Raw genomic sequence first — 12,058 nt, forward strand, 5'->3', positions numbered from 1 at the left:
AAAAAAAACCAAGACATTTGTCGACAATTAAGGTGCAGAACAGTTTTAGGAGGGGCACTCACCCTACTCTTAACAACACCCCTCACCCATACCCCATATCCTCTAGTGACATTGTATTTTAGCATGGGATGTTTGTTACAGTGAGCCTATATTAACATATTAGGCTCAAAACAGTTTCAAACAAATATTTTCTGTTTGAGAGACATCCTCTGGTCCATCTCTTCAGATGGCTGTGACAACTGAGGGGTGGCAGTTCAGAGAGCTCGAGCCAAGTCTCTCACATGGGTCGTAGGGACCCCTTCCATTTTAACCATCAAAACTGCCTCCCAGGGTTTACTTAAGGAGGGAGGTAAAATCAAGAGCTGGGCTGGCACTGTGATGTAGTGGATAAGACCACTGCCTAGGATGCCAGCATCCTACAGGGGCATCCTACAGGCTGCTCCACTTCCGATCCAGCTCCCTGCTAATATAGTTAGGAAAAGCAGTGGAAGATGGTCCAAGTGTTTGAGCCCCTGCACTCACATGGGAGAACTGGATCAAGTTCGTGGCTCCCGGCTTCCACCTGGTCCAGCCCTGGCTGTTGTAGCCATGTGTGGAGTAATCCAGCAGATGGAAGATCTCTCTGTCACACCACTTCCTATATAACTCTGACTTTCAAATATATATATGAACCAACCAACCAAACAAACAAAAAAGCTAGAGCCAGGCATCAAATCCAGGTATTCCAATGTGGGACAAGGGCTTCCCAAGAGGCATCTTAACCATTAGGGCAAATGCCTACCATTAGAAGTTGTATAGTTGTGGGTCTTATGTTTATGTCTAAGACACATTTTCAACTGAGTTTTGTGAAAGGGGTACAGACTATATAATTATATTTATTTATTTATTTATTTATTTAATTTATTTTGCACATGGTGTCCCATTGTTCCAGCATCATTTGCTGATAGATTATTTTTTTAATTTATTTTTATTTTCTTTTTTGATAAAGATTCTTTTATTGAATTTTCTCACCCCTTTGTCAAAGATCTGTGGGCTATATTCATAAGGGTTTATTTGGGCTCTCAATTTTTTTTTTTAATGCTGTCTGTGGGTTTCTAAAGTTCTCTTTCCTTTTTGTCACCCATGTGTTGGTTACTCAGTGGAACTTTTTTTTTTTTTTTTTTTGATTGGAAAGGCAGATATACAGAGAGAAAAGACAGAGAGGAAGGTCTTCCGCCTGATGGTTTACTCCTCAAGTGGCCACAATGGCTAGAGCTGAGCCAATCCGAAGCCAGGAGCCTGGAGCCTCTTCCAGGTCTCCCATGCGGGTGCAGTGTTCCAAAGCTTTGGGCCGTCCTCGACTGCTTTCCCAGGCCACAAGCAGGGAGCTGGATGGGAAGCGGAGCTGCCGGGATTAGAATTGGCACCCATATGGGATCCCGGGGCGTTCAAGGTGAGGACTTTAGCTGTTAGGGCACCATGCCACCGGGCCAGAAGTTCCTATTTTTATGGTTTATGTTCCACTGGGGAGAAGACATAAAAATACCTAATGGGCTCCTGGCTTCAGATTGGCAGAGTGCCAGCCATTGCGGTCACTTGGGGAGTGAATCATCAGATGAAGATCTTCCTCTCTGTCTCTCCTCCTCTCTGTATATCTGCCTTTCTAATAAAAATAAATCTTAAAAAAAAAATACCTAATTAATAAAAATACGTATGGTGGAGCAGGTGTTGTGGTCACTGCTTGGGACAACAGAGCGCAGGAACTGAGAGCGGTTCCTCTGCTTTGGATTCAGCTTCCTGTGAATGCTCACCTGGGGAGGCAGCAGGGGATGGCTCATGACTGAGTCCTGCCGCCCCTGTGGGAGATGCAGTTGGAGCTCCCAGCTCCTAGGTTCAGCCTGGCCCAGCCCTGGCTGTTGCAGGCCTTTGGGGAGGGAGACAAGGGATGAAATCTTTCTCTCTCTTTGAAATGAATGAATGAATATAAGTTCAAAAAATTAAAAACATTAAGTCTGGTGGTCCTAGCAATTGACAGATCTGATGGAGGAAAAAAAAGAGTAAGGAAAAATTGTAGTGTCGGATGGGTTGAGACCATGTGTGTAAGTCTACAATACATGTCATAAATTAGAGGTCTCAGTGGAAAGGGAACATGCGTGCCAAGACGTGAAGGGGGTGAGGGAGTAGCCACAAGGCTGTACCCAAGAAGGAGGGAATCCAGCAGTAAATAGCAACAACTAGGGCCTGGCGCGATAGCGTAGTGGTTAAAGAAAACAGCAACAATGGAACCCTGAGCTGAGCTCAGGAATAGCAAGGAGGCTGGTGTGGCTGGAACCTAGCTAGGCAAGGTGCAGGGAAAGTCAGGGTGGGGAGGAGAAGGCAGGGGCCTGTCAGCCACATAGGAACCTTGGCTCTGATCCTGACATGTGAAGCTTATGTATATTTTCTCATCTTTATCTGAAAGGCAAAATGACAGAAACAGAGAAAAAACTGAGTTTTCTACCAGCTGGTTCATTTCCCAAATGCCTGCAACAGGCAAGGTGGAGGCAGGCTAATGTCAGGAGCTCAGAGTTCTGCTTGGGTCTCCCTTGTGATGTCTGGGACCCAAGTCCTTGAGCCATCACCTGTTGCCTCAGATGCACATTAACAGGAAGCTGGCATGGAGAGTGGAGCTGGGATTTGAACCCAGGCCTTTCCAAGTGCAGGTGTTGCAAGTGGCAGCTTCACTGTGGCGCCGAATGCTCACTTTGGGAAGGGATCGCAAAAATGGTGACAGGGTTGAGAAGAAACTTCAGGGAGCCAGGGGAGGAAAGTAGCCTGGTTCAGGGGATGCTGCGGTAATCAGGCATGGGAGAGGCGATGGAGGTGGGGAGGAATGGCAGGATCCAGAGTACCCTGAAGGTAGAACTGGCGGGATTTGCTGATGTGGGGAGGGATAGCAAAAGGAACCAAGGATGACTCTAGCATTTGCGGTGCTTGGGAGCAGCAGGTTGGGCAGAAGTGGGTGAAGACAGGTTTTGGAGCTGGTGATGCTGAGGGGTTTAGTGGCCGCTGAGAGGAAGTGTCCACTGGGGGCTAGCTGTGTCTGCGGGGAAGCTGAGAGGAGGGGTTCCAGCGGTTCAGGGATGGCACGGCCAGCTACACTAGCAAGCTGATAGGTGAAGCAAGGGGAGCAGGGAGACTCCGGGCTAAGCCACATGGGGGGCCTGCTGAGCCCGAAGGAGGAGGGGCCGTGAAGACAGGTGCTGGTAAGACTCCGGAGGAGATGAGAGGGCCAGAGTGGCAGAGAGAAGAGGCTTTTGTATTCGCTTTTCCTTCCTGAACTAGAGAAGCTCTGGGATGTGCACCTGTCGATAGCAACAATACAGAAGAGAGACACCCAGAGAGATAACATCTATTGTTGATGTGGCCAGGGTTGAGGCTGCCTCAGTTTACCACCTATGCCTATAACCGAAGTCCATGTTAGAGCTTCGTGAGTATAACATGCAATTTACTTCCCCATCTGTGTTTGTGAGTGCCCCCTTCCCCCACCTCCAGGCATGCTCATGTGAGGGTACAGGCCCAGGCAGGCTGGAGGGTGAGATTATGGGAGGAGGGCTGGGGAAAGAACCAAGAGCCGGGCCACTGGAGGAACACGGGGGTGGACCCTGGAGTCTCCGAGAGGCTTCTGTCGGCCTCGATCGAGAAAGCCATGGGGAGCTGTGAGCCAAAACCCCGGCCTCCACCCCCAGAAGCCGCATGAGTCAGGGAGACACCCCACGCCCCAGCTTCTGCTTCTGGACAGTTAGAATGCCGGGCAACTTCTTTCTGGTTCTGCCCCACACTCTTCCACCCTCCTGCTCTGTGCCTAGCTCCTGGCTCATTATTTACGATGGCTCAAGGGTGAGGGTAACCTTGTGGTCCGAAGTTCTGACGGCACGTGGTGCCTGTCCCCATGCCCTCTTTCCAGGGGGGAGCCCCATCAGGTGGACCTAGGCCTTCCCAGCCTGGCACTTTCTCTCTCGTCCTCTTGGGGACACACGTGTTATGTTGCCATCCTTGGAGTGACAAAGGCAGCAAAGTGCGCTTCTGCATTCCCTGTGCTGTTTATCACTGTGTGATTAATGAACACTTCCGTTCTCCACCTTGGGTGGGGGTGCAGTACTGCTGCTGGGTGACAGCACAGCATCAGCTCCAAGTCACAGGAGCCCCTCCGCATTCCTGCTGTGCGGCACCACCACCCCGCCCCACCCCTGCTGGATCCTTGTTGGTTCATGCTCGGGCAGTGTGACTGGCCACACCGACACATGGCCGAGGGCAATGTGCATGAGTGCCTCAGGCAGAGTACTTACGAGAATATCTGTATTTTCAAAGTAATTCCTCCAGTATGGTCTGATTTTCCTCTGGCCACCAATGTCCCACACATTCAGTTTAAAACCTTGTGACTGTACACTCTTGATGTTAAAACCCTAAAACAGATGGAGGCAAAACATCCAGTCTTAGTAAGCTTTCAGATGGCAATTCTGACATGCTACATTTCAGAGGGTTTTTTTTTTTTTTTTAAATTCTCAGATTTCTACCACACATGGTTACTATCAATACTGAAAATGGGTTACCAGGTCAGGTAAATCCTTGCCTTGCCTTGCATGTGCTGGGATCCTGTATGGGTGCCAGCCAGTTCATGTCCTGGTGGCCCCACTTCCCATCCAGCTCCCTGCTTGTGGCCTGGGAAAGCAGTGGAGGACGGCCCAAAGCCTTGGGATCCTGCACCCGCGTGGGAGACCTGGAAGGAACTCTTGGCTCCTGACTTCGAATTGTCTTGGCTCCAGTTGTTGCAGCCATTCAGGGAGCGAATGAGTGGATAAAAGATATTTGTCTCTCCTCTCTGTAAATCTGACTTTCCAATTAAAAAAGATCTTAAAAAAAAAAAAAGAAAAGATAACAGGTTACTGTGACAGGAGAGAAACAAACATACGTACATGCTTTTCCCCCAGACCAGAGGGCTGGGGCAACCCAGCATTTCCCATAAAGAGAGTGCTTCTCTGGTCGCTGAGGAAAGCTCACTATGGAATTAGTTCTGGTCATCAACTAATTGGCAGAGACCATAACTTCTGAGGCGTCCCCACCATGGTGAAGCGGAACCGAGCACACCACATGTGATGGATGGAAAAGAACAAATGGGAAGTTTCTAGAGAGGCAGGAACCACAAACCTGGAGAATTACATTCTTCAGGGGCAGCTCAAAATAAATACCTCCATCTGGATTCATCAGGGAAAGAGGGAGCCCAGCTGAGGACAGTGTGGGGGTGGCTGGGCTCCCCGCTGAGTTCCCAGCCCCCTGGAGAGGCAAGCAAGGCCCACTGGAGGGCATGGTCAGGCTCTGCAGCAAGGGCCTCAGACAGTGAGGGAAACTCAGTGACAAGACGGTCACCTGCACCTGTGATGAGCTCAAAGTGCTGGGAACTTTGTGGAAGGTGAGGGCCAGGCAGAGTTGCCAGCTGGGAGTTAGTGTGGAGACAGAAACAAATTAACAAGGCCACTGGGGGTTGGGAGAGAATGCATTTCATGAGCAAGAATTATAAGCAAAGCAAAACAGTCTTGCAAGAACAACACAGGGAAACAAGGAATGGAAAACTGTCAACCACGGGCTACCACAGAAGAGACATTTTAGCTTGAATAACTGCAGGGACGTGGGTCTGGGGAGGCCTCTAGACACTGCTGCCTCAATGGCAGCTGCACAGGACCAGGCACAGTGCAACACACAGGAACACACCACCTGACTCCCATGGAGGTAAGTCACTGGGGGATAGCTGGGGATGATGCTCACTGCCGCTTTGCTGAAACACCAGGGACTGAATATAGTAGAAGTTCAGGAACCCTACTGGGGGGGGTGGGTGGCGTTATGGCATAGCAAGCAGAGCTGCCCCTCATGACACAGGGCATCCTGTACCAGAGTGCTGGGTCCAGTCTGATCCAGTTCCCTGTTAATGTGCCTGGTAAAGCAGAGGAAGATGGCCTAAGTGGCTGGGCCCCTGCCATCCACAGTGGAAACCCAGAATGAGCTTGGGGTTCCTGATTTCGAGCTGGCCAAGCCTCTAGCTACAGCAGCCATGTGGGAAGTCAACCAATGGATGGAAGGTCAGTTCTCTCTCTCTGTCATGCTGCATTTCAAATAAATAAATCTTAAAAAAAGAAAAGAAAAAGAACTCTATATTATGGCTTAAACTTATAAAAGGTAGCTTCACTGGGATTCATTGATAAAACTGCTTATGTAAATTTAAGATTCTACACTCAAAAAGTGATATTAGGGATCCAGCACAGTAGCCCAGTGGCTTGAGTCCTTGCTTTGCATGTGCTGGGATCCCATATGGGTACCGGTTTGTATCCTGGCTGCTCCATTTCCATTGAGCTCCCTGCTTGTGGCCTGGGAGGGTGGTCGGGATGGCCCAGAGCCTTGGGACCCTGCACTTGTGTGGGAGACTGGGAAGAGGCTCCTGGCTTTGGATTGGCTCAGCTTTGGCCATTGCAGCCGCTTGGAGAGTTAACCAGCAGATGGAGGATCTTTATCTGTCTCTCCTTCTCTCTGTAAATCTGACTTTCAAATAAAAATTGAATAAAATCTTAAAAAGGGGGGGTGGGCTCAGCATGATAGCCTAGTGGCTAAAGTCCTCACCTTGAAGGCACTGGGATCTCATATGGGCACTGGTTGTAATCCCAGTGTCCCCATTTCCCATCCAGCTCCCTGCTTGTAGCCTGGGAAATCAGTTGAGGGTGACCCAAAGCCTTGGGACCCTGTACCCACGTTGGAGACTCAGAAGAGGCTCCAGGCTCCTGGCTTCGGATTGGCGCAGCTCTAGCTGTTGCAGTTGCTTGGGGAGTGAATCATTGGATGGAAGATCTTCCTCTCTGTCTCCTCCTCCTCCCTGTATATCTGACTTTCCAATGAAAATAAATCTTTATAAAATTATATTAGGGGCCCGGCGGCATGGCCTAGCGGCTAAAGTCCTCGCCTTGAAAGTCCCGGGATCCCATATGGGCGCCGGTTCTAATCCCGGCAGCTCCACTTCCCATCCAGCTCCCTGCCTGTGGCCTGGGAAAGCAGTCGAGGATGGCCCAATGCATTGGGACACTGCACCCGCATGGGAGACCCAGAAGAGGTTCCTGGTTCCCAGCATCGGATTGGCGCGCACCGGCCCGTTGCGGCTCACTTGGGGAGTGAAACATCGGACGGAAGATCTTTCTCTCTGTCTCTCCTCTCTGTATATCTGACTTTGTAATAAATAAATAAATCTTTTTTTTAAAAAAAGTATATTAGGAGGAAACATTTAATTCAGTGATTAAAATGTCTTTGTCTACATCGTAGTGCCTGGGTTTGAGTCCTGATTTTAGCTGTTTGTTAATGACAACCCTGGGAAGCAAGGGATTGGGTTCCTACCACCCTGTGACAGGCCCACACTGTGTTTCTGGCTGCAAGCTCCTGGCTCTGGTCTAGCCTCCTTCATTGTGGACCTTTGGGGAATAAAGCAGCTATGGGAGCTCTCTGCCTCTCACTAAAAAATAAAATAAAATGTATTATTTGGTTTGAAAGGCAGAACTTGAGAGAGTGAGAGAAATCTCTCTTTGCTGATTCACTCCCCAAAGGGCCACAACAGTTCAGGGGTAGGCCAGGTTGGAGCAGGAGTCCAGAGCTCCATGCAGGTTACCCATGTGGGTGCAGGGGTCCATGCACTTGGCCATCTGCTGCTGCCTGATCAGGCACATTAGCATGGAGCTGGATTGAAGGTGGAGTAGCAAGGACTTGAACTGGTGTTCATATGGGGTGTTGGTTTCACAGGCAGTAAGTAGCTTAACTTGCTGTGCCACAACACCAGACTCCTACTTGACCCTGGGGGATGGGGAAAAAAAAAAAAACTTTAAAAACTATGCTTAATGTCATATCCAGTAACATCTGCTACTTTTTGGTATGAAGCAGGGAATAAGAGTAAATCATGGAAACTGATCATATATATCAACTGCCTTAAATTTTAATGAGTTATCAGATCAAACAAAGCTAGTATGAAAGCATTGCAAGGATGCAGTTCCAATCAGATGTATATGACACAAGAAGCAAGCAAAAGGATGACACAACAGAATATTTCCATGAGCCATTTAAAAAAAATTAAATATTCCCATCCTCTAAATGCACAGGAAGTGAAGCTGAAGGAACACGTGGCTAAAGGAAGCCCTGGGTATGGCTGGCACTGAGCTTTCTAGTCTCTCCATGGTATTCAGTGATGCTTTCCAAATTTACTATCATGAACATCTATTTTTAAGAACAAAGTGAAGCATAAAAGTGTGTTTTTTAAAGAATAAACACAGGGGGCTGGTGTTGTGGTGTAGTGGGTAAAAATGATTCCTGAGGTGCCAGTATCCCAAATGGGCATAGGTTCTTATCCTGGCTGCCTTACTTCTGATCCAACTCCCTGCCAATGACCTGGGAAGGTAGCAGAAGATGGCCCAAGTGTTTAGGCCCTTCCACAAAAGTGGGAGACCTGGAAGAAAGTCCTTGCCACTGTGGCCTCAGCGGAATGAACCAGTGGATGGAAGAGCTCTCTCTCTCTGTAACTCTTCCAAATAAATAAATAAATAAATAAATTTTTAAAAGATTTATTTATGTTGATTGGAAAGGCAGATTTACAGAGAGGAGGGACAGAGAGAAACATCTTTCATGTGCTGGTTCATTCCTTAAGTAGCCAGAGCTGAGCTGATCCGAAGCCAGAAGCCAGGAGCTTCTTCTAGGTCTCACGCAGATGCAGGGTCCCAAGGCTTTGAGCCATCTTCTGCTGCTCTGCCAGGCCATAAGCAGGGAGCTGGATGCTAAATGGAGCAGCTGGGGTATGAAACCAGTGCCTATATAGGATCCCGGCGTGTGCAAGGCAATAATTTAACCACTGAGCCATTGAGCCAAACCCATAAATAATGAATCTTAACACAAAAACTAAAAGCTAAAAATTAAAAATCCCTGAATAATAACAGTCACCCATTACATCTAGAAAGCCTAAGGGTTAGGACTGGAACTTTGGTTTGTAACTTGCAGATCATTTTATGTTTCCTGTGTGGAAATCTTCCTCTTAGCATTCCTGAGGCATGCAGACCAATGCCAGTGCTAAAAGAAAAACAGAACAAACAAACAAACAAACTACCCCTTCTTTCTCTGGCGGAAATCCTGACACACTAATATGTGTTTTCAGCCCTTCCAGGCTAGATGGCTGCAATTTGCTCCTCCTTGGGCTATACATTAAATTTGTTCAGAAGCTGTAAAATTGCTCATTTGGTAGGAGTTGAAATGGCTTGGCTGCAAAGAACTGAGAACTGGTACGACTCATAGGCCATGAGGTACACCTAGCTGCCGTATGCAAGCCTGCCACCAGGTCTTACAATGGTGCAGGATTGAAAATGCTAAGTAACTCCAGGTTTGCTAAAGCTTCCAGTGCCCAGCCGCTGTTTCATCCATTGTGTGTTGCTCACATGGCAGACAGAAGTTGTTTCGCAAAAAAGGAAGGGATTTGTATTGTCTGGAAAGATGTACATTGAAATACTTTTTATCAGCGTACTGCTCAGCCTCTTCCTTTCTACTCTGTCCAAATTTTACAATATTACTTTTTAAAGATTTTGTTTTTCCATTGGAAAGTCAGATATACAGAAGGAGCGACATAGAGGAAGAGCTTCTGTCTGATGATTCACTCCCCAAGCGGCGGCAACGACCAGAGCTGAGCCGATCTGAAGCCAGGAGCCAGGAGCCTCTTCTGGGTCTCCCACATGGGTGCAGGGTCCCAAGGCTTTGGGCCATCTTCGACTGCTTTCCCAGGCTACAGCAGGGAGCTGGATGGGAAGCAGGACTGCTGGGATTAGAACCAGTGCCCATATGGAATCCCAGTGCCTTCAAGGTGAGGACTTTAGCTGCTAGGCTACCGTGCCAGGCCCTATAACATCAATTTAGTAATCAAAGAAGATAAAGCTGTTTCTAAAAAGAATATAGGTAATTACTTAGATCTGAATGAACTGTCTGCCACATAGATACACACACACACATATATATATATTCTATTTTATGATTTATTAAAAAGATTTACTCATTTATTTGAAAAGCAGACTTATAGAGAAAAGGGAGAGATCTTCTGTCTGCTGGTTTAATCTCAAAATGACTGCAATGTCCAGGGCTGAGCCAGGAATTTGGAATGACAGGGGCTCAAGCACTTGGACCATCTTCTGCTGCTGCTTTCCCAGGCCATTAGCAGAGGGCTAGGTTGGAAATGGAGCAGCTCATAATTGCAAACACTCATATGGGATGACAGTATGGCAGTCAGCAACTTAAGTCAATTTGCTGCAACACTGGCTCCTATATCCTGGTTTATGTGTGAGGGCCTGGCACCATAGCCTATTGTCTAAAGTCCTTGCCTTGCATGCTCGGGGATCCCATATGGGCACTGCTTCATACCCCAGCTGCTCCACTTCCCATCCAGCTCCCTGCTTGTGACCTGGGAAAACAGTAGGGGATGGCCCAAAGCCTTGGGACCCTGCACCCATGTGGGAGATCTGGAAGAGGCCCTTGGCTCCTGGCTTTGGATTGGTGCAACTCTGGCCATTGCAGCCACTTGCGGAGTGAAGCAGCAGATGGTGAAGCATATGCTGATTCACTCCCCAGATACCCATAACAGCTGGGGCTGGGTCAAGCCGAAGCCAGGAGCCTACCTACACTCAATCTAGGTCTCCCAGGTGGGTGGTGGAGACCCAGGTAGTTGGGTACTAGCCGCTGTCTCCCAGTTTGTGCATTAGCAGGAAGCTTGTTTGGAATAAGAGTGGGGATTCAAACCCAGGTACTGTGACATGGGAATTAGGCATCCCAAGCAGCATCTTCATCACTCTGCCACACACCTGCCTCATAAATTATCGTTTTAAATTTCATTTTTCCAAAAACTCTCTGAAGCATCCTTTATGTATGTATAGAATACATCCATGGAACTTTTTTCATTAAAGAAAAAATAAACAAAACATGTTTCACATTGGACTAAACTGCCACCTATAATATTGGCATGCCATGTCAGACTGTTGGTTTGAGTTCTGCTGCTCCACTTCCAATTCAGCTTCCTGCTGCTATGCCTGGGAAAGGTAGAAGATGGTCCAAAAATCTGGGTCCCTGACACCTACTGAGGGGACTAGGATAGTTTCTATTTCTTGGCTTTAGCCTGATGCATCTATCTGGAGATTGAAGCAATGATTGGACATCAAGTCTCTCCCTTTCCCCCTACCCTCTGTTGCTCTGCCTTTCAAATAAATAAATCTTAAGGAAAAACAAACCATACTTATAAACAAAATGCCTTCTCATCCTTCTCCCAGGGGTGCAAGGAATCCTCATTTTACTTGCTATTTCTTTGTTTTAATTTTTATTTATTTTTATTACATTGCATTATGTGACACAGTTTTATAGGTACTGGGATTCCCCCACCTTGCTGCATTGCCACAGTTCAAGTTCAGTTGAGATTCTTTCATTGCAAGCATATACCATTACTTGTTATTTCTATGGTCAGTCGAAATACCTCATATGAATGGGATTTCTTGATACACTTTTTGAGTCTGATCATTTTAACACTATAGAGTACTTTCTCAGAAGCCAATCATGGGCGTGGGGCAAAGCTTTCCCTCCCACTTTGTCATTGAGACTATTACCCTCTTCTGTGTCCCACGGCGTCTGGAGGCAGGCGGCACTCACCTGTGTAGGAGTGATGTGGCTGATGTCTTCCGACGCAAGCTGCTTCAGAAGAGTCGTCTTGCCAGCATTATCCAAGCCCAGGAGAAGGATTCTCACCTCCTGGTCCGGTGCGCTTTTCAATTTGCGCAAAATTGAAAGTAAGCCCTTAAACAACCATGAAGGAGAGAGATTACTTTGGGGGCATTGATTTTGATATTACTGGACATAGGAATGACTTCTCCTTGAAGACAGATTCTAGTTATGGAGAGCTTATACGTATTTTCCACTCTAATGGCATTTTATTCCAATGGCTTCCTCGTCCCAAACTTTGGCAGACATGCTATGGTAAACTCAGCAACTGAACTGGCTTATTCCT

At 47.5% G+C, this 12,058-nt stretch overlaps 1 protein-coding gene across 1 annotated transcript in view; it reads right to left on the reverse strand.

The window, feature by feature from the left end:
* Positions 1-12,058, reverse strand: part of ARL3 (ADP ribosylation factor like GTPase 3) — a 37,088-nt gene that overhangs the window by 18,746 nt on the left and 6,284 nt on the right. The window contains exons 2-3 of the mRNA XM_058671734.1: positions 11,704-11,847; positions 4,308-4,424 (exon numbers count right to left, since the gene is read on the reverse strand). Of these exons, the coding sequence (XP_058527717.1) occupies positions 4,308-4,424; positions 11,704-11,847 (261 nt within the window). The remainder of the gene's footprint in view (positions 1-4,307; positions 4,425-11,703; positions 11,848-12,058) is intronic.

The sequence above is a fragment of the Ochotona princeps genome, chromosome 13, assembly GCF_030435755.1.
Source record: "Ochotona princeps isolate mOchPri1 chromosome 13, mOchPri1.hap1, whole genome shotgun sequence".
NCBI lineage: Eukaryota > Metazoa > Chordata > Mammalia > Lagomorpha > Ochotonidae > Ochotona > Ochotona princeps.